This window comes from Cardiocondyla obscurior, linkage group LG02, assembly GCF_019399895.1.
Source record: "Cardiocondyla obscurior isolate alpha-2009 linkage group LG02, Cobs3.1, whole genome shotgun sequence".
In the NCBI taxonomy this organism is placed as follows: domain Eukaryota; kingdom Metazoa; phylum Arthropoda; class Insecta; order Hymenoptera; family Formicidae; genus Cardiocondyla; species Cardiocondyla obscurior.
The window spans coordinates 3,128,133-3,154,438 of NC_091865.1; the positions used below are offsets into that span (position 1 = coordinate 3,128,133).

Genomic DNA, 26,306 nt, shown 5'->3' on the forward strand with positions numbered 1-26,306 from the left:
GCGTTGCGTTATTGCAATATTTATAGCATGTACATAAATACAAAATGGCAGTTACAAAAATTCAATGTTGCTATGCGTAAATTAACTGCTTATTTAATCAAATGCTTAAAATATTACTGCAACGAGTTATGATTTTTGCATTTGAAATAGCATGTTAGCTCTTATCTACATTATTTCCACGTTATGAACATAACGGAGAATCGAGTGCAATGCAAAATAAAGATTTTTCGTGTTATTTGCCCGTGATATTTTGAGTAAAACGAACGACATACAATATTATTGAAGTATAAAAATTATTACGTGGATCACATAAAGGTATATCTGTCACATCCAAACTTCAGTTCGATACAAAATATTGAATTTATTCGAGATGATCACATATAATTATAGACACATGACAATAAATAGTATATGCAATGGTAACGTTGATACAATAAATAAAACAGAACGCTATGCATATACGCCCAAATAAATATTCTATGTATTTTGTATAAAATGCATAATGCTTAAATTTAAGTACTCGAGTACAAATAATTGTATCATGTGCATACGTAGTATAAAAATATGCGTAACGCTAAGCTATGAATATTCTTAAATACTCTTCCAGTGTAAAATCACGAATCTGCACGATATACATATATCGACACGCGTATAAAATCAGAATTCACTCGAACAGTTGTCATTAAAATTTATAGTGGTCTCTTATTATTTTTAACATATTTACAAGTAAATAAAAAAAAAAAAAAAAAAAAGCGGGATGTCTTAAAGCTTCATCTTTGCCAATAACGCTCCTGTCGTCGTTTACGTTCTTACAACGTAGTAATTTTATCAATTTAATGACAAAAAGTAAAATTGTCATGTGGTCCCGTGACGAAACGAGATTCTTCGGTAAAATACACCGGAAAAGAGGAGATAATTATCTACGTCTACGTATGGTACGCTTTAACATACGATACTTAATTATGTAAGTGTACGTGTATGTACCTATGCGCCTGTATATAAACGTAGGAACTCTGCACGTCCGCATACGCTTGGGATATCACAGCTAAACAATTAAGTTTTCTGCTTAAAGCTAAAATAAATAAGGTTCACTAGCCACCTAAGCTTAACAATGATTTTTTTTTTTTTTCTTTTTCGCGTATTATCGATACCTGCGCATATCGGAGACTCCGTTTATTTAACCGAATAAATTCAAATCTAATGTACCGTCTTGGGCGTAATTTATGTTGATTAATTGATATACGTATCGAGCGCTAGACGGCCAGTCCAGTGAGAAATGATGGATCCAATCGACATCTTACTAATGTTTATTCGATATCGAATTAACATTGATTCAATCATCTATTATTTAGCCATCATTTCTTACTTCTTATTGTTAGACGTTCAAAGTACATCCGTGAATTAATTTTCTTTGTCTTTTTTTTTTTTCTCTTTTTTCATTTTCATAAGTTTTTTTTCTTTTCTTTTGCTGGCCTCAGATTGTTAAATGCTTGAGAAAAAAAGTTTTTAACATTTTCTTTTTACACATTCGCAGTAAGATTATGTACTAGATTTACAGCGATTAAAGTTTATTGGATCGATATTTCACGAGTTTAATCGATCCGAATGCACTGTATACTTCGAAACATTATTATAACATTGTAGGCTCTGTTCAGTATATTTTATGTTATTAGATATAATACTGTTCTGAAGTAGATCTTTTAATACTGGTCTCTAGTATGCAGCTGCATATTGTTCTTAACATACTTTTAATATTATAATTTACAAAATGTTTCACAACTCGCAAAAGTTTTACGATTATACATATATTTACAATAAGACGAAAAATCGAGTTAAAAATCGTCGAAGCATTTATAGCAGATAAATTAAATAATTTAAAATCTCTCAAAAATAGTACATCACCTAACGGTTAAGATTTTTTTTTATCTTTGTCGGACTCGTATAATTAAAATAATTACATCTCCCACAATGCTAGAATCTCTAATTGAGTCACTTAAAAAAAAAAAAAAAAAATAATTGAATTAGTACATTATACATATCAGCGTGAACAGTATGTTAATGTACAATTTATAATTAGAAGCCTCGACAATTTTATATAAAAAATTAAGCCAGAAATTAAATTTTTGATCGCGAATTGTGATACATCCTACACAATAGTATTGAGCCAAAACTATTAAATTAAAATAATTCTCATGGCTTGAGATACTATAATTATAATATATATAATTCTAATCATAGATTGGCAAATCTGTGATAAACGAGTAAAACTATTCAAATGAACATGATTGCGATAATGGAATAAATATAAAAATTGTTAATATGAGATAGTATACGATTCGATGCTATGTAAAAGAGTGTCTTTAAATTATCAGCAGATCTTATCGATACTAAGCTAATATTAAATTAATGTCTTCAGGTTTGTCATATGATTTTATGTTCGTAACGTGGGTCCTTTTTGCTTTCTCATCAGTCTGTTTTTTTGAGATCCCTTTCGCAAATTAACGCGCAAGGAATTGTTTCGGCCAGGCTTTCTCGTTGGTTTACGTTTCCTCATCTTCGGCATTCGTGAACCCTTTTCGTTAAACCACTTTTTCGGCATATTTGGCGTGAAAGACAAATTCTTCATGTTACGATCGCAAGTGTTGTCGGTGGTAGCGTTACGAAAAACCTTTATCCAATCCTTCAGGAAAGTGTGATAAAGTTTCAGTACACCCCAATCTTGAATTAACATTAAAGTCAGGTCGCCTTCTTTGGCCCAGTGCACATTATCCGTAATGAGGAACGCGTCGTTTAAAGTGGAAGTTCTCAATTCGAGATTTATCATAGCGGCTTCAACTTCGCACAGCAGCTGCAATCACACAAATCAAGAGCGTTACTCTTACATATTTACACTTTCACTCGTAAAGAGTTAATACTTCCCGCCATACGCGGCTAATAAGTTTTATAGCAACTTGACCTAAAGATCGCAAGTCAAAGTAATAAAGTGACTGTCGTTTATATCTCGCGCTTGAACGATTAATTTGATTTACGAGCAAATCCAATGCGCGAACGCGTTTTTCAATTAATAACCGTATCGACATAGATCTTGTTGGAAACAGGTAATGTGTCGGCTTACCCTGAGAACTTGGTTGTGCGCTTTGTCAATGATTCTTGTCCGCCTTTTAATAATGCCTCGGGTGACGTCGATGTTAGAATCGAGATGAAATTCTCTAAGATAATGGAACGTAATCGAGAACCTCTGGAGCGCGTCGTATAAGCGTGGAAGAGCACGCTCAGCCTTCTTCCCTCTTTCTAAACACCAAAGTTCTCTGTGATACCACTCGAGTTGCCTTTTTGGCAACCAATTCATTTTATATTGCTCTTTCAGTAGCACTCTGTACACCTATGACAGAAAAAAAAACACATTATTTAATTTTTTTTTTTTTTTTTTTTTGTTATAATTAAAAGCAATTTTAGTATTTTTATTATTTTTATTTTTTTAATATTTTTGTTAAACCCTATATAATTTATTAATGCCTGCTCATACGTATCATTGAACGTAAAATTTATGGCTACGCAAATCTTAGCTCAATTACACAAGTGCCGTTATGCAGCATAAATTCAAACGTAAGTTTCAACCGTTGTACATTTATGAATTATTAAATGAGTTATCTAGCACTATACGCACATTGCGCGAGCATAAGCAGTCTTGTCCGTTCATATCAGTTTAGTACTACGCGCAGTACAGTATCAAAAACCGTAGTATCACAAATCTGTCTCGGAATGCAGCCGTGCGTGTCCAGAGCACCTAAGCTTCCAAGTGATAAAAGTCGATAAACAAAATATATCGCTCTATCTAAGCTGTTGTGATCCGCGCGGGATAAACTCGATCTTGGGCTCTCTAGTAGACGAAACAATAACATTATATCATCTCGTTACAACGGCGTTATAAACAAGTACAGTCTCACGATGAAAACGTTTAATAATATTTGGCGATTGTAATATATATATATATTTTTTTTAATATCGAACGGGTTAATGTTTACTTTGTAGCGCGGCGGAAGTGGCTTGTCGTCAAATCGGCGAGATGTCTTGAACGCGCCGCGGGACTTTAGAAAAAGTAATTACGCTTGATGTGCGTGGCAGATCGTAACCAATGCAAATTACCGCCGGTAAATAGGACTGTGCACTAGCGATGCGTTTGTATCGCGCACGCGCGAGTCCCCCTCGAGCGAGCAGCTACCCACGCGATTTTACCCCGACGCCGTGCATGCGGCAATTAATTATGGAATCGCGGTCGCGAGTGGAGCGCTCTCGTCTCTCACCTTCGAGTAAACTATGCGCACGTCCTTGAAAGTCTTGTTGAAGTGATTTTGCGCGACTCGCAACTGCGTTCGCACCCTCTTCATGATGTTATTCGAGTCGCTGGAGTTGTGCATCCTTTGCGAGGCCGCCAGCCGGGTGCCACAAGGATGCTGAAACCAGGGTTCTATGTCACTGGCGTTTGGCACAAATTGCAAGTCGTTCGTAGACGTTCCCGATGCCGAGTTCAGCCACGAAGTCAGGAAGAAGGCGAGACTCGTGAGAGTAATTGTTTGTGCCACTGAGTCTGCAATTGAAAATAGGAACTTTTGTCAGACAAGCATTGAATGACGTTTAAAACGTAATTGAATAGAAATTAAAACTTATCGAACTATTTTGCATTTCTCGATTATATTGTTTTATTGTTCGCATAAAGCATTGCCTGGCATCGCATGCGTTTTAACGTAAACGTTGAAACTTCAATTTTTTAATAGCGGCATAAATAAATTTTTCGTGTTGAGCCCGCAGATGTAATATTAATAGATATTTGCGAAAATAATTGCAACAAGTACATAGACGTCAAATATGTATACGTAAGATGTGTATATTGAAGATGAAATTCATAGTTTTATCCGTCGCGTTCAATCGATTATAGATTTTCCGCAGTTAATGTCGGTAAAGTCAGCGAATAGAGAAAGACCCCACGTTATTTTGCACGTTAGAGCACCAAAAGGGAAAGGGAGAGATGAAGTCCTTCCGACTTTCACACCCGGCGTACCTACACGGATACGTAGGTACCTCCATTGCACCTACGCATCAATTTAACAGCGACCAATCGTCGCCCCCGCAGTAGGAAATGGGTTGCAAATCGGAGAATCAAGATTTATTGCACAATTAAATGTCATAGCTTACGACTTTCCTTGTGATTCTGCAAACTTATCGAGGGACAGACCTTTCGAAATTTTTTCGCGCGTGATTTGTTTAACAGCGAAATAAATATAAGAATAAACGTCTTGCACATTTTAAAGTAAAAAACCTCATCAGGAGTAGGAAGGAAAGAGAAAAGAATTTTTGCCAATTTAAGAGCGTAAAAAAAAAAAAAAAAAAAGTATGTTTTAACCTCCTACGTTCGCTGGTAAGATTTCGAATGACGTCTGTATCGCGTAATATTACTTAGCATTACATAGCAAACACGTTGTATCGAATCAATTCTTGATCAATACCATTCAGCCTTCATGAAGTCTAGCATGGGTGTACTGGTAGTGTCGTAAAGACCGACAAAGACTCCTTGGACCCACTATGTGGGTAATTAACGCGCGTTGATAGTTCGTGCGTGCCGTACAGAAAACCACGTGTAAATTCATTCGAAGCGACGGTCCGAGCGCTCTCAGGTGCGAGCCGTAATGGCAATTCGATACGATAGTTCGTACAATTCGCACGTCGGTCACGCGTGGACTTACATGCGTGGCACAGTCATCGGGCGGCGAAAGTGCACGCGCGCTACGTGATCTCCCGCTTGTACCACGTGCCCATTTTCAGGATTAATATTCGGTGCTTTCGTGGCTATGTGACAGCTTAAGATGTCACATAGATCACTGTATTTTTTAACATTTTCCATCACTCAAAAAAAAAAAAAAAAAAAAAAAAAAAACATAATAATTAATTAATTAATTAATTAATTAATAACGATAAGATAGCAAATTTTAGATTTGATTGCCAAGTATATATATATTTTTTAAAGTTTTTCTTCGATATAAAATATTGAAAAGATCTCTACGATTTATACTTATCTAGATACAGTTATTTCTCGCAGTTTATTTTATTATTATTATTTTTTTTTCCTCGCGATTAATTTCTTTCATTGCGAACATCTCGCGGTATTATACCGGCGAAACGAGAGTACATAAATCCGAGAACTCGATTACCATAATTTCTACACGATGATGTCTAACGAATCTTCAGGCAACGTAACGATAAGTTCCAAATCGATTAGCCCGTTAGCGTGAAACACCGGAGGAAGCTAGTTGCGTGGCCGGGTGTATCTTATCGTAAGCTCACGCCTCTTCTTCTTCTCCCGGAGTTCGCCCCGAGCCAGCAGTTTCAGGCGTCCTGCACGGCTATATGCGTCGCGTGGGTGTACAGCAAAGGTGCACCCAATATTATATACACTCTAACGACTATCGCCCCCAACTATATCAATTTGCGTCCCTACCTACCAGTTACCGATTTTCTGCGCGTATCACATTGTATCTAAGGGTCGACAGCGACAAAGTATCTTTCTGCAAAGTAACTCCTTTTTGACAGGCTTACGATTTAATTTCACTGAAGCGCAAATTATTATCGGAACTCACACGTGCCGGAAAGTTAATATAAAATAAATGTATAAACGAGAATGATTCGTCTATTATATTTTAACGATTTTTTACATAAATATGTAACAGGTTTTATGTATAAATTGTGAAACGATTATTTCGAGACGCATCAACAATTTAATTCAGAGTACGGCAAAGTCAATTAACAAATTATAATTGGTTGTTACGTTGTAAAAGCGAAGCGAAATTGTATCGAGTGCACGAGGCATTTCTTTCTCCGAGGCATAATATTCCTGTAATTGCAGCCTACCACCTATAAGTTACTAAATCGCACGCAATAACCACGTTATTTCTATAGGGGGTTACCACGTGCAATTATTTGAGCAGGTGCCTCATTTCATCCTTACGATGCACTCTCATTACGAGCGATAATGTCGATTCAAAACGCATTTCAGAACGAAACGTCCATCATTCGTGCGCGAAGGAATTATCCCAAAATATACTTCTTTTCATCCATATTCGTATTCCAGGCAGTGTCGTGTCGACGCGGTAGTTGCCTTCGCGACTTTAATGCATGCCTTCCTCGTCTCTCGATAGGCACCGCCAAGGTAGAATCGCGGCTATTCTCGCGATGGATTCCCCGGATGCCAGTAGTCGAACGATCGGCCCTCCGGTGATTTGGCGAAAAGAGGATCGGGGGAGCGCGGCACGAGGAAGAAGGAGGAGGAGGGGGGGCGGAGTAGGGGAGGGAGGGCAGTGCTCTTTTTTCCGCGGCACAGGACGAAGATTGTTGGTTTTGCAACACCGGTACCGCGGTGGTGAATGCCCCAGGGCGGCAAAAGGCGGTTGCTGCTTTCTGGGAACGGGTCGGAGTCCCGGCCGCACCGGGAGCGGTGATTGCGTGGTGATTAGCCTCCACCTTCGCCTCTTTGGACCGACGAGTGGCGGACGGAAAGGGGGAAAAAGGAGCGAGAGCGCGGCGAAGGAGCATACCGCACGGGCGGAAAGAGACGCGAATGGTACCGGGAGAAAGAGCGCAATATCATCGCCGTGGCGGACGAGTGTGGGAGCGAGGTGCCCGATACGAACCCATTCGGGCTGGGTTCGCGGATCTCGTATCGGAGAGCGAGAACGCGCCGACGTGCGTTCAAAAGTGCACGCACGCATAGAGATAAGTACGTAGCGAGAAAAGGGGTAGATAATAGAAGATCGCGATTCGCGTGTCGCCGCACGGAGGTGTATTATTTTACGGGGACCAAAGTAGGGAATACCCTCAAGTTAGTACCAGTCGGCAAGGTAATTTCAATCCGCTGCATAGGCGCTCGAGTAAAATACCGTATGAAATTGATACTCGCAAATATATTTATCTTTGTATGCGTGTTGATAATAAAATTGATTTCGTAATTAGCGATTGGTTAACGTATAACGATGCATTTGAGATATTTACTATAGAGGCGCTGTATCGAGCGAAGTGACACGTGTCTCTCGGATATACGGCTTTATTGTGAAAAACGCACGCCTTTCATTATTGCAACGTCATTCATAGAGGTATGTGGGACGCGTAGTCGCGTCTCTTTCTACACCTCCTTGAGTGGAGTGTGTATGTACGCGCTAACAATCACGTACGCGTAAGTCATGTTTATATCCCGAGGAAACGCTACTCTAATCGGCACCTACAGCAAGAGTATCGCGCTACGGGTGAACGCACGGTGAGCACCATAAGAAAGATAGATTATGCGAGCTTGCAATATTTGATACGGTATGCGCATAAGAGATCGTCGGGGGCAGGCTGCAGAGGCGTCGGGTTTCCTTCTCGCTCGAGTTCTGAATCGAGCGATGATTAAAAAGTCGAGGAGAAATAGGAACCGATCCGAGAACCGAGACGATTGTAACCGAGTTGACGCATCGGCAGGCAGCAAGCAGCGCGCGGTATAAAAACCAATTACGATACCTAATGGCATGTAAACGTTATTATATACGGACACATAAATGTAATCGGCATCGAGATCGGCGCTCGTAACCGTTTCCCGCTTGTAATTATTAACGAGTACTAAAACTTAAATGAATGATTAGATCACTTGTGACACATTGGCGCGCTATCTCGACCTTTAATCTCCACTTAGACCGGTTTTTCTGCCAAGTCCCCGTGCGTATGCGGTCGCCGGAGCTTCCCCGCATATTCAGCTTTCGCTGAATATGAATCAGGCAGGGTGCGTCAGTTCGACGATCGCCCGCCAGACGCGAAAGACCCCCGACTTCCTTCCTGCGGCCGGCCGCAGTCCCCGGCTTCGCGGACGGACTTTGATTTACGAGGTACGCGGGAAAACTCGAGGCTACCCGCGCGCTCGTGCACACGGGCCCGCAGTCTCCGCCAATGGGTCCCGACCTCACGGATGCACCAGACAGATTAGCGGGGCGCGCGCAGATTTGCATTTTGTCTGGTCGGACTACTAGGCGCATCGGATAGTCCACGTCGGCGAGGGCGACCCCACCCATAAAATACCGCTGAAGGGTTTTAAGTTGCCGGAGTTGCGCGTTAACATCCATCCTTTGCCGTCCTCTCGGCAATTCCGTCTTCGCGTGCTCTTTTTTTCTTTTCTTCCTTGGCATTTAGCTCCGTCCTCCTTTTTCCTCGCGTCTCTTTTAGTCTACCTGCCGCGTCGCCGAACGCGCCGCATTATCAGAGGTGCCTCTATGCTGACGCGTCGTAAAGTGTTTGTAATACGCGTGTGAGGCGCCTTGCGCCTTACGGTGTTACGACGATATGGATCACTGATGTCATACTGACGTCATCCGTCGTTTATATCTAGAGGTGACAACCCACCGTTGGCATCGGTGCAAGAATCGATCTGAAATGACGTTCCGCCGCCGCAACCGCGGGATAGACGACGAGGGGGGAATACGGCGCGTAAGGAATGTACGCGGTCAGTTACTACGGCATTCAATGTCATCGTCGATTACGTTATCTCGATTCTTCGCCCGGCGATAGGCCGCACACGCGTGTGCACACGTGCGTAAGAGAGCGCCTGTAGAGACTCGATTGTGTATCCGTTAATCGCCGTGGTATATCGTTTGATGGTAGCGCGACTCGACGGTGTCTTCGTTTCTTTTTCTCTTGCTCCTTGCCGCTCTCTTTTTTCCTCTTTCCTCCTTTTCTTCGACCGATGGCGAAGATTACGTAAGTCACCGGTTTTTTTTTTTTTTTCTGTTTTCTTTTTTTTTCTCGGAGAACGGAGAGTATTTGCTATAAATGATTTCTGCGCTTTAGTTTCTCGCGAGACACGTCCATTTTTAAGAAAAATGGAAAAAAATTTCTATATCTCGACACCTCGTTTAATCTCAGGAAATATCTCGTCTGATAAACCAAGCGGAATCAAGAACGTCCGATATCAATGATACATTTGATGTTAATTAATGCACAACGTAGCATAAGTAGTAATTTCAGATACTTTTTGTAAATGGTGTTTTTTTTTTTTTTTTTTTTTTTTTTTTGTTTATTCTCCCTTGATATTTATCGTATAATTAATTATATCAGAATGATATGAGATACCTTTTTTAAGGTTAGTCGGTATATACGGTCGAGTTAATTATCTTATCACTTTTGCGACGATGTATGTTTGATCAGATCGATATGCGTTTACATCCGGAGATAAATCATCTTGATCCAGACTTAATAACAGTTTGTAAAGCATGCGTGGATGTATGAGAGAAAGCTCGATGCTGAATTATATTGTTAACTGAGACAGTAGGAGGATCTCGCGGAAGAAAACGTTGCAAGTAATCATGTTGTTATTCCTGAACACTGACGTGCACGTCCGAGAAGGAGATAATTACAACAATCTTACAATGATTCGATATTATCATATATATGGGTGCTCCGAAAATCTGAAGCGTTAATTTTAACGCACGAGATCTTTCAGCAAACTTTAAAGTGGGTTCCTTTATTCACTTGAAGTTCATTTAAAAACAATAGTCACTTTTTTTTTTATAAATATTTAGCGGCAATTATTTTGACAATGCAAATTCGGAGTCAAGTAGAACGAAGCGAAGAAAATTGCAGCTTTATTTATTTTTTACGAAATAAAAATCATTTATAATAATGAACCAACACAGGTCTGTGACGTTAATAGGCACTAAGATATATTATGCTAGGAATTGAGATTATCGCTCTAATGCAAATGATATAATACGATAAAATCAGTATTGCAATTAATAACGAGCATACATTATTCATCGCGTGCATTCCTGTCAGTCGAAATAATATCCAGGTGCGATGTTATCTCAAACAAGTATTAAAAATAAACAGGAAAATTTCAAATTTCAATTTACATCAGCGCTCTTTTACATTACATTATTTTCTCTATTACGTCAATAAACTCAGCGTGACAGTTTTCGCGCCTTCTTAAATAACATAACTGTACATATAAAGGAAAGTAATTTAGCGAGACCTTAGGAATTTCTGTTTAATCTTCAGACTCGTGAGAACCGTGCGCCAACGAGTAAGAAGCTGATCATTTGATTCCGTCGCAGCCAAAACTAATCCGTTACGCTACGTCGGATCTCGTTCGCATTTGTCGTTGTAACATATCGAACTCCGAGATCCGCGAGATTAATGACTTCGATAACGGCGAGTACGCGCGAATACAGGAATAAAATGACATTGTTTCGCCGCGGAAACAAGACTGTCGTACGCGGGACTATACAAAAGAAAATAAAAAATAAAAAAAAAAGCATGTACAGAGGGTCGTGTTAAAGAAAGCAGAAACCATCGTGTGACTAACGGCGGGCGGTCTTGGACTCGGACGGACATAAAATCGAACTCTCACGCCGCGGCCTATAGAGGCTCTTTACGACGATCTCGCGTACCGTGAATATACAGAGACGTCAGCGGGGTCTTCAGATGGAACTAGGTACGTGTACCACGCCCCCGTCGACCCTTTAGGCCCTTTACGATTTCCTTGCAGCGAGACACGCCGACTCGATAACAGCCTCGACCCCCGATCGTAAAAACGGTAGACTCTGTCATCGCTTAGATGACCGATCGTCCGTTTTGGATTGACAAGGAAAATCTTTACGTTCCAGCATACGCGTAACGTTTTACGTACCACGTGCCATATCGCTTTGACCATTAATAATCGATTCTTCCGGAACGATAACGTCCACTAAACGCGTATCATGCGAAGAATAATAATGTTGTTGATCGTGAAGGACACGTAAAAATGAATTGAAACCGTTCCTCGGCAATGTTTCTTTTTATCGCTTTGTTTATTTCAACTTATCGGCTGCGAAGGTTTTCAGCCATAATAATTACGCTCGTGGAACGTCTACGTTACTAAAAGATATCAGCTGGGATATTTAATTATAAATATATTAATGACATAATTTAATATAATATTTTTAAATAAAATTATTATCCGTTACGATTTACGTTAATTGTCGGGTTTATTACCGATAAACATGTTGAGGACTTGAGTTAGTATGACTATACTGGTATCCACGGAATTAAAGTAAACTGTATTCAGTTTTCTTACGATTATATAAGGATAGATTCGCTCGTAGAAACGAGCCTACGATCGATACTTATTGAATGCCTGGCGGTGGGAAATTAACCTTTTTAGCTTTCGTGCCTGACGTAAATTTCTTTCGAGTATACTCGTGGAGCGGAAAAATTGGTCGCTCCGATCGATCGGAGGTGAAGTCGCAACGTATATGACCGGGAGCGCGAACGAACGAACCGCGAGCACGTGGTGCTTCATGTGTAAACGTGACTCGTTCGGCCGACTAGTGGATCGCGATGTGCGTATATGTGTTGCGTGCGTGCGTTATAGACTGGAGCGACGGTCGCGCGATCGTTGGTGCGCCGTGCCGATCATTGAACCGGCCCTCAACAATCGCAGTGAATCAAAGTTGTCGGTGGTCAGGCACAAACCCAGCTCCGCTCCACCTACGATGTCGCGCGAAGGAACACTTCGATACGTAACCGATTTTACGAAGCGTCCACGAAATATATATTTTTTTTTCTCCCCCGGCTTTCGCGAACGACTGCTGCCTACGCTTCGCGGGCTATTCATATTGTTCCTTTTTAACGACGCGGCAACGCAGTTAGTTACGAAACTCGTCGCGTTGATAGGTTTAGTGTAGCCAAACACGCGAGCGCAACCAGTTTGTTTTCGATCTCGGATAAATGATCGAGACAATCATAAAAAAAAAAAAAAAAAAAGGGAATTAAGCGTGTAATCGGTTTACGTCGATCTGGCGAGGATCACAACTTGTTAATCTTGAATACTAAAAGAAAATTGACGTCGTCGGAGACATTCAGATAGATACGAATTTTCTTTGTGCAACAAAAAATAATATCGCGGTGAATTTTTCTTGAAATAAAAATCAACTTCGAAATTATAAAAAGAATTGGTTGCTGCGTAAGGCATGATCTTTAGTCGCGTTTCGTATACACAATGCTGAATCGGTCCTTTGTCACATTTCATCGCGCGCTTTCCTCACCCTCCGCCCACAATTACACTTTAGATATCACGATGCCAGGACATCAAGTATCCGCCACCTTAGCTTCGAATAATAAACAGGTCGGCCCCGCGGATCGTCGCGTCGGTGAACTCGCGTTCTTGAATGAGAGCACGCACCGTGTTTCTGCATCTCGGTTCGATCGTCGTGCAACACTTGATCTGTATATATCATATCGAGCACGTTCAACCCGCCCGACATCACGAGCCGTGCGTATCGGCATGAATGAACGCATCGGTCATTGCGTACGCGGTTTCAAGAGAATAGTAATCAGCACGATGGATGGCGTTAAGCGATAGGGAGATTGTAAACGCGGTGACTTATCTTCGGCTCCGTCGTCGAGCGGCCGCGTGTTTCGTAATTAGCCGGGACTTGTTGGAAAACCAATACGTAACTACTTTCATATTGCTAATTAGCTAAGTTTCCTTTTCTTTTTCACGACGCCCTTTTTATCTGCGTTTAAATATTAAATTCCTGGATTAAAATACGGGCCGAAGTAATTGAACGAAGGTTCGGCGTTTCGATACCGCAGCCGAGTACTCCCACTTAAAATTCTGCTAGTAAAGCAGATGCTTTAAACTCTTCCTCCGACGATTGTTTTGTCTCAATGGAATAAGAGATACGCGTTATAATTTCCACGTGTCGTACGTGGTTGCGGAAGTGAGCCACATTATGTGGCGCGCCGGCGGCTCGCTTCGGGCTCTGTAATTGCTATCGTAGGTGGTGAAACGGAAGAGTTCGTGGCGGGGCCTCGTAAAACTCGGTTCCCTATGCAGCGTGTAATTTAAACATTGCCTCACTTCTGTATGGCGTTCCACCCGCATTGTGAACTTTTGTGCTTGTGTGTGAAAATATGACCGACGGTAATAGCCCGTTAATGATAATAATCGAGCGCTGATCAAACGTGGAGAACGGACGGAATCGGATTCGTACGATTTCTTATCCAATTTAGGGATACTAGAATTCATTACTTAGTACAGAGCCGGCCGGCTTTTCAGCTGGATATTAAGCAATCGGTTAAGCGCACCGTGTGATTTACCGTAATATCGGGGAAATAATACCGTTAAATTAAAATCCACGGGATTGGATTATCAAACACGAGGCAATCGAGCACGTCAGTTTTTAATGCGATCTTTTAAAGATGCTGGCAAAATTGAACGTAAAAGGACGTTTAAAAAAAATGCCGCGGGATATACGAGAGTCGGGAAGAATCACCTTGAGAAAGCAATGAGAACGATTCGCCGACGCGCCTTAAAGTACGGTATGGAAGAGTTGTCGATACTTAACGCGCTCGTAAATCCGAGTAATTAGCGACTCGTTACGAATAACAAAACCACCGAGCGATTCTAAATTACAATATAGAAGACGTTATCTTCTTAGTAAATGAATTAATCGGTAATTTTTCATGATTGTAGTAAATCTACTAATGATTTTTTTTGTATTTTTTTCTTTTTTTCGAATGCGAAGAAGTAAATTGCGACGTTAAATAAACGACGTGTTTTACTTATACTTGACAACGATCATGCTAATTCTAAAATCTGCTATCGACAGCGGTTGCATAATTGTTTTTACGATCATAATTATTATTCTTTTTCTGTTAATTAAAGATCTTTCAGTGAGAACACAGAATATCTGATGAAATATTATATTCAATATTGTATTAGCTTTGTAGAAAAAGAAAAAAAAAAAAAAGAAAAAAGGACAGAAAAATATTTCGCAAGACACACAAGTAATTATTAAATGACAGAGATGATTCAGTGACGTGCACTTTATTATATCTTGCGCGTAAATAGTTCTATTATATATAATGTTGGCACGTGGTACCACTACTTCACGCCTGTCGTTACGTTAACACTATGATTAACATGCACATTATTTATCTTTATAACTAGCATTATTATATATTATTTTCCTGTTCGAAACACAATATAATCGCTACTTCATTTTAGTTCTTACCGCGCCAGCCACGCAGATATGCGTTTTTTCCTTTTTCGAGAAGAAAAAAAAAAAGAAAAAAAAAGAAAGAAAAAAAAAACAGCGCTTTCTTGCTTTCGGCGTCGTTACATAAATTGGCGTAAGTAAGGCCGCAAGAAATCGCAAATACCGTGCAAAAGTGTTTACCGGGATATTTGTAAAACTTCCGTACCACACGCGATCGGTTTTACCAAATCGATAAATCACGAAATGACACGAAGTCGCCCTTGTTCCAGAGCATTTCGCATAAATTGTATTTCACGGAATCCGAGAGTGAGATCAAATCGATACCCGGTGGTATTTAGTAGTTGAACAAGAGAACCCGTCAGAACAGTATATGCGAATGTATAAAACTGAATTTACATGTCGGCTTTACTCACAAATCGTCTCTCTTTCTCTCTCATTCTGTCTGGTTTTCTTTCCTCCCTACCTTCGACTCACGTCGGGTTATTTCCTCTGGTTGCAAGTATGATTAACAAATTACACAAAAAGTTGCCCCGAAGCATCGACCAGATCGCTCGATGCTTAATCACTCAATATATACGTAGCGATATCTCGTTGTAAGCAGACACAAACTAGTTGCTACTTATCAGATAGTGTTATAAAGAACAAGAGTAAAATGTATGAGTGAAAATGTAAGAAAGTTGCATCAAAACATGATGTCATCTTAATTGAAAATGTATTAATAAAGAAGACGCGTAAGAGTTTAAAGTTATGAAGATATTAATGCGGGGAATATTTGAATAAATTATATGATGGTAATATTGTAAATTAATTTTAATTAATTTAAAACATTGCACATAATTGAAAGTTAGAATTAATAAAAAAATATAAAAAAAATATAAAAAAATATAAAAAAACCGAATTAATAAAAATTAAATGTAAATGGTAATTTAATTACTTTTTATATAAAATTTAATTCTTCAGGTAATGAAAACTTGAAACACTTTAGCCGACCAGTCTTTCTACTTAATTGTAATAAGAAACAAAGAAAGATGATCAATCATTAGTGTTAGGTCAGCATCTAATAAACAGAAATACTCCTCTATTGTCTGATCTTTATCTTCGATCGAATCTTAATAGCAGGCGTTGATGATTAACTGGGAGTCAGTGTGATCACTTCACACAAACCGACCCGCAACAGAATAATTTCGTTAGAAAATATGAATCTTCGAGTTTTATATGCGTACAGTAATTCTTCGATATGTCATGCGTGGTGCGGCAGTCTGAGCGTTGGCATAATATTTTCATTTCACGCTGGAGTGCTCGTCTGTCCCATAATATGTCCAGTGAACCCTGGTGAACCCAAAACCACAACCCAGTACGCGTCCAAGTCGCTCTTGGGCCCTTACTTTTCTTTTATTTCTGTCGTAGGACGTAAGTCACTCGGTGACACTAAGGGACGTACAAAAATTCCACGATGTATCTCGTCAGGACTTTGTGTTGTATAGGGTGCCGCAAAAGATATTTCGTATGAATTTTATGAATCGCCGTTCCGTCGAGAAAAATATCACGCGAGTGTCAGCTATTTCGTTGATTATCGAATACTTGCGTTAACGCGTTTTGAGTTATTGGCGATTAAAATTACGCACAAATGCGCGCCGTCGCGGCGAAATTAATATCTTGCGATAAGTACAACCGGAAAATGGAAATTATGCAGCTGCCGGACTCTATAGCCGCTTCCTCGCGGACTCGACTTGACAAAAGAAAAGAAGGAGCGCCCGTAAGTGTTTAACCCCTCCTTTTTCGACCGTTCTTTTTCACCTCCAGGAGAGATCGCTTTCGTTCTGCGTATAAGAGTAGTGAACTCTTCCTCCGGTCCCTCTCGGTTAGACGGTACCACGGCGAAAACGCGTCACACGCTTTAGCTCTAGACGACGGTCAGGCGGCATCGACGTCGCCGTCGTCCTCATCCGCGTCGTCGCCACTTTCAGCAACGATGGAGACCACCTCCGGGGCGCACGAGTGTTTAATAAACCGGTTAAGGCCCGTCCCCGGATCTGTTTGCCTTCGGCTTTTGTAACTTTACTAGTGTTGTGACTCGAGTCGGGGCCTACATGAAAAAAAGGGTCCGCGATGGTACCCGAGCAAACAGTCCGTGTGTGTCCCGTATCAACACGACGCGCGCCTCTATCGGCGGCCGTACCTTCCACAGAGAGGTGGAAAACGTGGAGGTGGAGAGAACAGGCGGTTCGGTGACGAATTCAAATTTGTCATCCCAAGTTAAAATCACTCTTTAAAGGGCAAGCTTTTTCATTGTACGAAGGTTTAACAGCATCGCGGATTTGTTTTATTATTTGCGGTTCAGATCGATGTCGCCTAAGCCTTATTGCCATTATTTTCCTCCAATATTTCGGTCTGTTTTAATTTACTTAGGATATAGAAAGAAAAGAATGTGTTACGTATTTCATTTCGCGTCCATTGTTCGGTGAATACAATGGGTTTGAGAAATTATATATATATTTTTTTTCTTCTTTTTTTTGTATCTATTTATACCCATATTGAAGAAGGCAATCAATTTAAATATAAATTAATTGCAAATTAATTCGAATAGTAATTTATAATGAGTGGAAAATGTAGGTAAGCACGATGGATAAATAAATAGCAATGAGTATGACAAGTTTGAAAATGGCAATGACGCGGAACAATAGCTATCGCGGCTAAAAGAATTTTAATCCGCAGAAAATGGATATAAATGAACAGATGTCGCTGAATAAATTACTCATTGCGGTTAATATCATGCAAGATAAGATTGATAAAATATAAAATAAACGAAATAGTTTACGGGATACATTCTAAGAACTTTTGTCAGCTAAGCAGCTTACGTATGCGAACATCTGTTTGATAATCAAATTACACAAATCAAAAACTGCTAATTTAATTGATGCACGAGGCTGGATAGAAATATTAATATAGAAAATTAGTAAGTGAACTAAGTTATCGACATCTTCGATAGTCCCAGACGGAAGCCAAATAAACACAGCCTAATCTTAGACGCTGATTCAGTTTCATCGCTTAGTCGTAAATTAGGCGAACCAACAATTTTTTTTTTTAAGCATGCGCATAGAACTCAAAATCCGCAACTGTCGTTTGAGAATGTAGTTAATTAATATCAAAAGATAAAAAAAAATTGTTTTATTAATTATATAAAGATAAATAATATTTTAAAAAATTGATACTTTATATTACTCGGGCATAGTATGTAATTACCGATTATCATTGAAATGTAATTGCAATATAAAGAAGTCAGCCTTGTAATTTTTTTTTTTCTAATTCTTCACGGGATGTTCCGCAATAATTCCGTTCATGTGGAGCAAAAAAAAGCATGTATTGAGCTAAGAAATAATATTTTCTTTTTTTTTTTTTTTTTTAATACGAACTACAAAGACCTATCTTTTTAAAGCTACAAGATATAAAAAAAGATATAAAGTGAATAATAAGAACTTCAATATCGTAATTTGAAATAAATATAAGTGCATTAATAACGTAAGCACGTTTGTACGTTAAGTCGTACGTTAAGTCGTTTTATTCGCTTGCTGTGAAATGCAATCCAATCCGATCTAATTATATTTTTCTTTTCTAATCGTCTCGGGCAAGACCCGTTGAGCGCGATCGATGACAACGATAAAGAACAGCGCGCGGAGAACGGTATTTTAAACGCTGTGCGAGTTCTTCACATGTCATTGCGTCATTATACATGTTTCAGTAAAACTCGTTGTCGATCAGGCGAATGCGAACGACCGTTTTCTTTCGTCTAATTCCGCGAACTAGCCGTGACAGAAATGCACCGCGACTTTTATCCTCCGGTAAACGCGAGGGGAATCTCGCGGAGACGTCAATGCCAGGAGCGAAGTAACGTTATAATACATGTAACGTCGGGGAAACTACGAGTGGAGCGATGCGCGCCAAACGTGGTGTAATATCCGCGAGTCGTTTTCTTCTGTTGCAGCAAATGTTTGCGTACCAAATACCTCGTCTCCGCGAGACGACTCGGTGCGAAAGCAAGATATACGTAGAATATATATACATATACGTACACATATATATATATTAGAGAAAGTGCATAGAATTCAGCAATGTACACACACCGCCTTAGTGTGGCAAGGGCGAACGCTCCGGCCACCAGCAGCACGAAGATCATCTCTCTCTCGTCCTCCTGCAGGAGAGTCCTCGGCTGCTCCGGATGACAGTTTCCGCTCGCATCCACTCGCGCACTCGCAATCTTTCCGCGAATCGACTCGGTCACTCAGAGAGGGAAAAAAAATATAAGAAAAAAAAAAAAGAACAAAAGAGGAAAGAAAGAAAGAAACGGCGTTGTCGTCCGTTATCGTTCACCGTCGCGTCTCTCTGCCTGGGCGAATTGTCACGCGAGGATATTGTAATCCCCGTGGGTACCGAAACCGCGATAGGGGAATCCGGAAATCCCGCAGACCGCGGAACGTATTTTACATCGGTTTCTGTTGTGCGTCAGGTGGACGTTAAAGTGACGTAACAGCGCACCAGAACTCTCGACATCGTCAATGAACGCGCGAAACGATTTCGACGATCGGTCAGCTTGCTCGCCGTCGGAAAAACGACGCGGCGCGACTGTTCGTCCACCTGCGTCGCAATCGGGTTCAGGCAACTGCGAACGATCGCGCCCGTTGACATTCGAAGGTCTAATCTGCGCCTGATCTAGGGCTCCCGCCGGGGGCCCCTTTCAACTTGTTGCGGACTTTTCAGAGGGAATCACCGGCGCGGTTGACCATTCGGCTTGCCGATCTCGTGGTGACTGAGTGGGTCCCCCGGTTGAGACTCTCAGTTACTCACTCGAGCTCACGAACTCACTATTCACTTCGTCCTCTCACTCTCGCACTCTCGCTCACTCACCTCCACTCGGTCCCACCTCCATCCCTCCTGCTACCTCCAGCCCCCTACCGTAGCCCCACCGTAATCCTTAGCTCGCCAGTACGTCCTCCCTGTCCTCCCACCTGCGCGTACGCCACCCTCACTGCGCGTGGGGAGACGCACGGGCTGGTATACCGGACCCCCGAGTGACGTCGATTTCATTAATCGTACTAAATGTCATTAAACCGAGCGCTTACGCGGGCCTAAGTGGAAACGCGATAAATATTTTCGATAGGCAGCGACGTGTACGATCAGCAAAAGTAAAATTAACGGAGATGCATATTTACAGAATTACTTGATAGAAGAAGTGATTATCAGTCGAACAGTACAAGTCGTAATGATATGCGTGGAGTGGAATAAGTAAAGAATAATTGCTAGGTGGGATTTTTCAGTAGATTATATTGATCACAGCCGATCGTAGATAAAACAATTGAAATGTCAAAATGATTCAATGATTGTATGCGAATTACTCAGAAATTCACGGCGTTAAAACTAATGTACGTAAGACTTGCTTAGACGGTATCATCCTCGCTTGCCTTAAACGCTATTGTTTCTAATCTGCCGAAGGTATTGTAAGGTTTATCGGACACGAAGGTGTAGTTATTTAGAAAAGTAACCGCAACAATATATACGGAAAATAATGATAAAACCAGGAAAGTAAGTTTCTGTGTCGGGCACGTGTCTCATAAATCAGCGTTTACAAGGAAGATGTATATTCTTCACACGTTGATGACTAAGCTCACCACGTATGTATATACGTCTGCTAAAATGCTTAATATGCAGTTCGTCTGTTAGTAGCTGTTTATATTTAACATTACATCCCTATTTCTTAGTACAAGATATTTTTAAATCATACCTTAGACAACAATTTTTTGCTCGCAATTATGTCACAAATTCCGACACTCGCGTACTCGGTATTCTATCCGATATATTAACTTGATTAATATTATCGAATATGCTGTTGTCGTTGTTAATTATTGCCCATTAGATATAAATATAATCTTCAAGTTATAAAAATTAAATCTATTTAAAATTATATTTTATAAAAGTTTGAAAACGTATAATCGGGAGATAACACGCGTGATACGTGCGATAATTCTTTTGCAAAGAGTGGGAAAGTCAAAGTATCACCCACAGCTACGTCATCGATAAGGTACTTGTCTGAATAAGATACTACATCTAATTAAATGAATCAATTTCGATTTTAGAAATTTAATTTCAAAAAAATGGAATAGATTGTCTTACACAAGTAATGTTATAGAGATAACGTTTCACGTATGGCTAAATGAAATTAATTAAATATCGAGCTGAGCGTTTTATTTTCTTTTGATATTTAATTATTGTAATTAAAGCTATCCGAGAATGCTCCCGAAACTTTTTTTATTCGCGCACGTTTGCTCCGATTTCCCGGTGACTCCGTCTGACACCCATTGAGTCGAATCACTTTTATTGCACGCAAATATTTGCAAGGTAGTTTCGTGCGCCGTAGTCGATGAGGGACCCACGGCCGGTTCCATTAACGCGTGCAAATTATTCGAATATTATGCGCTACAAATTAGACGGCCAGAGCTGGGATGACTCGCTGCGGGCCACGTCGGTGCCAGTGAACGCCTCGGGATTTTAATTTAACGATGTGCGCGCGGTTGCTTAACTCGGAGCCCAGAAACGCGCGAGCTTCCCCCGGAGGATCCGACCGTAAGAGGATCGAATTACCGCGCCAATTATAGTGTCACGTCGTTAATTGACCGGTAATCCATCCGACGGCGAAGAGACGTCTGCACGCGAAAAGTGAGGACCTCAAAACGCGCGTCGAGATCGTTAAAGTCGAGCACGCTGCGATATCTGGGGAACGAGAATTTACAAGCGTATTTTTTCGCCGAGTCTATTTTCTTTTTTTTTTTCTTTTTTTTTAACAAAATAGTTTTTTGAGAACGCACACATAAGACGATAATTCTTTTTTACGCGGAATAAAGAACGTACGTCACAGAATAAATTAGCATTCGTGTACGTATGGCGTATAATTTATGTTTGAAGATGCAAGACGTCATACTGGAAAAGAAGAATATACTCAACATGGATGAAACGTGAAATATTATTCAGAATTGTTAAAAGACTTAACAACTTTTTTTGCGACTCTTTTCATGAATAGTTAAACTTAAACACACATGTCGTTAACTTGAATTTTGTTATGTTGTCGATATGTGTTTGCTGTACGCATAAATGCCATATCCTGTTAAGTGTATCTTTATCGCTCATTTACATGTTTAAAATATCCGTTTACGCGTATGCACTTTATCGAAACCGCATCGAAAACGACTGCATTGACGTTATAAAGTTTTCCGATAAGAATCGATGGCGTCAAGGAAAAATAGCAGTGGGCTTCCCCGAGTTCCTTGGTTTCTGTGTAGATTGCGGACTTTTAACGTTTCTCCTCCCTCCTTCTGTTATATAATGCATGCACCAATCAAACCTGCAGGCTTTTTCTAAGCAAGCAACGCTATCTCGCCTTTTTTTTTTCTTTTCGATCTCTTTCTCTGTCTCTCTTAGGTAAGAGAAAATGGAAAATTCACGCTACGCTTGACTAACTCTTAAAATTGGTTGATCTGTCGACACAGCATGTACGTTTCCGAGTTTATTTCCACCACCGATAGTAATGTCGAGTTTTTGCCAGTCAACAGAACGGAAATGCCTTCCACTTTTGCGCTACCTGGTCCTTGGCTCGATTCACTTAGTTTCTTATTTTTTTATTCATTAATTAATTTATTTCTTTTTTTCTTTTTCTTTTTTTTTTTTTAATTTGCTGTCCCGCCATTTTTAGCTCTAGTTGATTTGATTGGTTTGATCACGTTGCTGGGCGTTCGTTTCGATTGGTTCTCATTAATTATTATGAAATTACGTGCGCAAATAATATGCAAGAAAAGTAAAGTAGGAGTTAACGTCGCGAGAAACTGTTCCCTACTTTGTCGTTATCATATTAATTTTTCTCACTGGACGCTCGTTTTTTAATCTCGCCGAACGATTTTAATTTACATACCGCGCGTACACGCGTCTACTGATCTCGACTTAATTTATCCGACCGCAGCGTGATAAGATTAAGACAATACCGAACAATAAGTCGATAATATCGATAATTAAAATTTACGCGTGCATTTTATTGTATAGTTAAATATTATAAACATAATACCGTATCAGGAGAAACGTCGGGCTCGCGTTAACTAACCTGCATTGCGATAAAACACGATAGTCAACAGGTAGCTGTCAAGATGGAATAACCAAGATGATTCAGCGATAAGCGAATCGCGCCAGTTTATTCGTTGCGAAATCTATTTATTGTTCAAGCCTTATCTAGTTGCTGCTTATTAACCAGACAATACTACGTAAGTCAGGTCGGCGCGCGCAGCATTGACGGAAAAACGGGACATTTGCCGAAAAAAAAAAAAGAAAGAAAAGTCATTAAATTAGTGTAGTACCGTAGTCCCCCGGCTTGTGCAAAATCACTCGCGTAATTACTGCCGGCCGATTTCTCGACTCTTGCATTCCGCGCGGCTTGTCGCAGAAAAACGACAGATGAAGCGCCGTTTCTTTCGACACCACGGGAACAAAGGAACGTAATGAAAAATCGCGATTTCTGCTGGATAACACTATCGTGCCTCGAACGTTCTTTGGAGCACCACCGCGTGAGCAATTTGCCGCAGGTGTATTTGCGCCAGCCCCTGATACGAGACGAGCCGTGAAATTCATCGGTTTTATTAAAAACGGAGACTTCTTTTTTTTAGAAATGCCATTCCCGAAGTGCCGCTATTAACGGAGAAAAAGGTGCGATTTATATTTCTTTCGAGCTCAGCTTTGTTGCAAAGAAGCGTATTATATCACGATTTAAATAAATATAAAACATCGCGAGGAAGTCCTTACTTAATTGATTTATAACATTTTTTTTTATTGACGCAAACAATTAATATTATTAATTTAACAATTATTTATTTATTGCGTCAGTTTGGCAGTAAATTATTTATACCGGACGATTTTTATCAGATGCATAAGTATCGCCAAATTAAGAGGTATTTTATTCAACTATTATCTTTAATTAATTTAAAACAAACGATATCACATTACAAAAGATTCTTTAGTACGAGCGCGCGTTAAAAAAAAAATCTCCATTAAAGTGATCGGACCAAAGAAATGTCGCTATTTCATCGCGTTCAATGACATTTTCACAAATAAAAATTCCCGTATTAAATTTCCACTTTTTGTATCGCTGAATGCTCATTCTGACGAAACGGGTTTTGTTTCTCAGAACGTTCGTCTGAAACCGAGTCTGATTGTGAGTCATTCTTACCTATCCACATTCTGCGTGTTCGATGTTAATTCACCTTGTCGACTACTTTGTACTCCTCGATCTCACGTGCCATAGGACGAGCACACATGTGTGACACGCACACGCGGGCGAGCTTAAAGCGGGTCACTTGAGTGATCAAGAACTACGATCAGCGCACACTCCGTAAGGACACTCCCGCCGTATTAATGAATGACTAGACTGGAGTGGAACTATGAATGAACTCCGCATAGCACTAGAGTACTATATAACCGCGCACCTTGTGGGCGTCCTCCGCTCTCGGCCAATAAGAATAAGGCCCCCTGTGGTGACTTGCACGCCGCATTACGTCCGGGCGTCGTAATTTTTTCTTTTCCTTTTTTCCCAGAAGTTGACATCAAACCAATCGAAATGATTGGACAGTAGAAGTCCTGTATCGGCGTCGCCAAGCATGTGTCACTTCGGTAGGATCCTCCTCCGTTCTTTAATTGGCAAAAGCGGCGATACGAGAATCGATCCTAAATTGAGTTTTGAGAGATGCAAGCACAAAGTTAAAATAAATTTTAACTTAGTAATATAGTCATTAACGTATTAGAATTAAGCTTGATGGCACTTTTTGAGTCATAATAATTTTGTTAATTACTTAAAGTATTTTGGTTATATTTATTTGAAACTTACAGTTTTTAAAATAAAATTTATTAAATTAAAAAAAAAAAAAATGAACAGTTAATGCAATTTTTTCAGTTAGGTTAAAATTAATTTTATAAATTGTAAACAAAATTTGTTTTAGAAAATTATGCACATTTACAAAAAAGAAAAAGAAATGCTGCAAAAATTTCAAAGTTTAGTTTAGTTTCATATGAATCATATAGTTATCTTCGCGAAGCTTCAGCAGTATGTTATCTTCTTATCAGTTACATCATTACTCACGTATAGTCACGTATGTTAGGTCAATTTCTTAACACTCGAGTACAGTGATAATTTTTATTTTCGTTACGGTGCCACGCAAAGTATTGACCTTTGCAAACAAATAAACACGTTCTTGTGCAAAATTTGCATAAAATTATGCATAATTTAATTCGTTCGAAACATTACTCAATCGTGATACTATTATTACAACACTTACGTAATGAATAATTAGAAAACGAATGGAAATATATCGCACGTTATAAAAACGCGATTAGAATATTCAAATATTTCTTCACTTTCGAACAACAATAACTCTCTTTAAAAAATTTGCAGCGATCCCAAGCGTTTATGCTCTTGAATTTTCTGTCGAGAATTTTTCTCTGCGATAGTTACCAGGGATAAAAAAAAGTGTAGTCAGCGAGTTAGTCAATCGTTGTTCGTCGGTTTTTCAAACGCACTTCTTATCTGATGTGTGGTCCTCCGGTATATGGAATGCTGGGCGACCTCGTTGTCAAAGCCTACCCCGAGCGAATTCGGTTCTTAATCCCCCGCTGGGCGTTTGGCTCATTGTTGTTTCGTTAGGTATGCTCTCAGGTCTGTCTACGAAAGGTACGGCGATTGGTCCGCCATAACTTATTAATCTCTTCTTCTTTTCGTTTCTCCGACTGCGCCGATATAGGCAAAATCTTGTAGCATTAGTCGGATCTGTCAATCCCGTGGGAACGGCCGGGAGTACCGATTGAGCGAACGTGAAACGGAAGAAACGCGGACTGCGTAGATTCGAGCGTCCGGAACAAGAACGCCGCGGATTGGCGCGATCTTATTTTCCGAGAAAGGCGCTCATCTTTTCATAAGAAAAGAAGGAGTTGTGCAAGAAAAATGAGAACGTCTGTGCGAGAATATTCGCACATAAAGTAGCGTGCCCGTCTGTACGGTACTAATGATTTGCACTGATGAGGCAAAAAAAGTTGAAGTTGCACGAAGTTGACATATATTGCGTGTTTTTCTAAATGCAACGCTTGCGGCAGCATATGTATAAATTACATCTTGCCGATATGGTTGCTTGATTATCCACGCGTTAACTTTAAATGACGCGAGGCCACGGATTTTCT

The 26,306-nt window shown here is 40.1% G+C and overlaps 1 protein-coding gene across 3 annotated transcripts; it reads right to left on the reverse strand.

The window, feature by feature from the left end:
* Positions 1-1,405: 1,405 nt before the first annotated feature.
* On the reverse strand, positions 1,406-24,708 carry LOC139109512 (uncharacterized). 3 transcript variants are annotated; one of them, XM_070668634.1, is made up of 4 exons: positions 24,310-24,708; positions 4,305-4,588; positions 3,116-3,382; positions 1,406-2,848 (listed from the first exon to the last, which is right to left on the reverse strand). In XM_070668634.1, the coding sequence occupies exons 1-4, from the start codon at positions 24,317-24,319 to the stop codon at positions 2,432-2,434; spliced, it is 978 nt and encodes a 325-aa protein (XP_070524735.1). In that variant the 5' UTR covers positions 24,320-24,708; the 3' UTR covers positions 1,406-2,431. The 3 variants fall into 3 exon arrangements, with proteins under 3 accessions (XP_070524735.1, XP_070524727.1, XP_070524741.1); XM_070668626.1 differs by lacking the exon at positions 24,310-24,708 and adding an exon at positions 19,173-19,991; XM_070668640.1 differs by lacking the exon at positions 24,310-24,708 and adding an exon at positions 19,124-19,988.
* Positions 24,709-26,306: the final 1,598 nt, after the last annotated feature.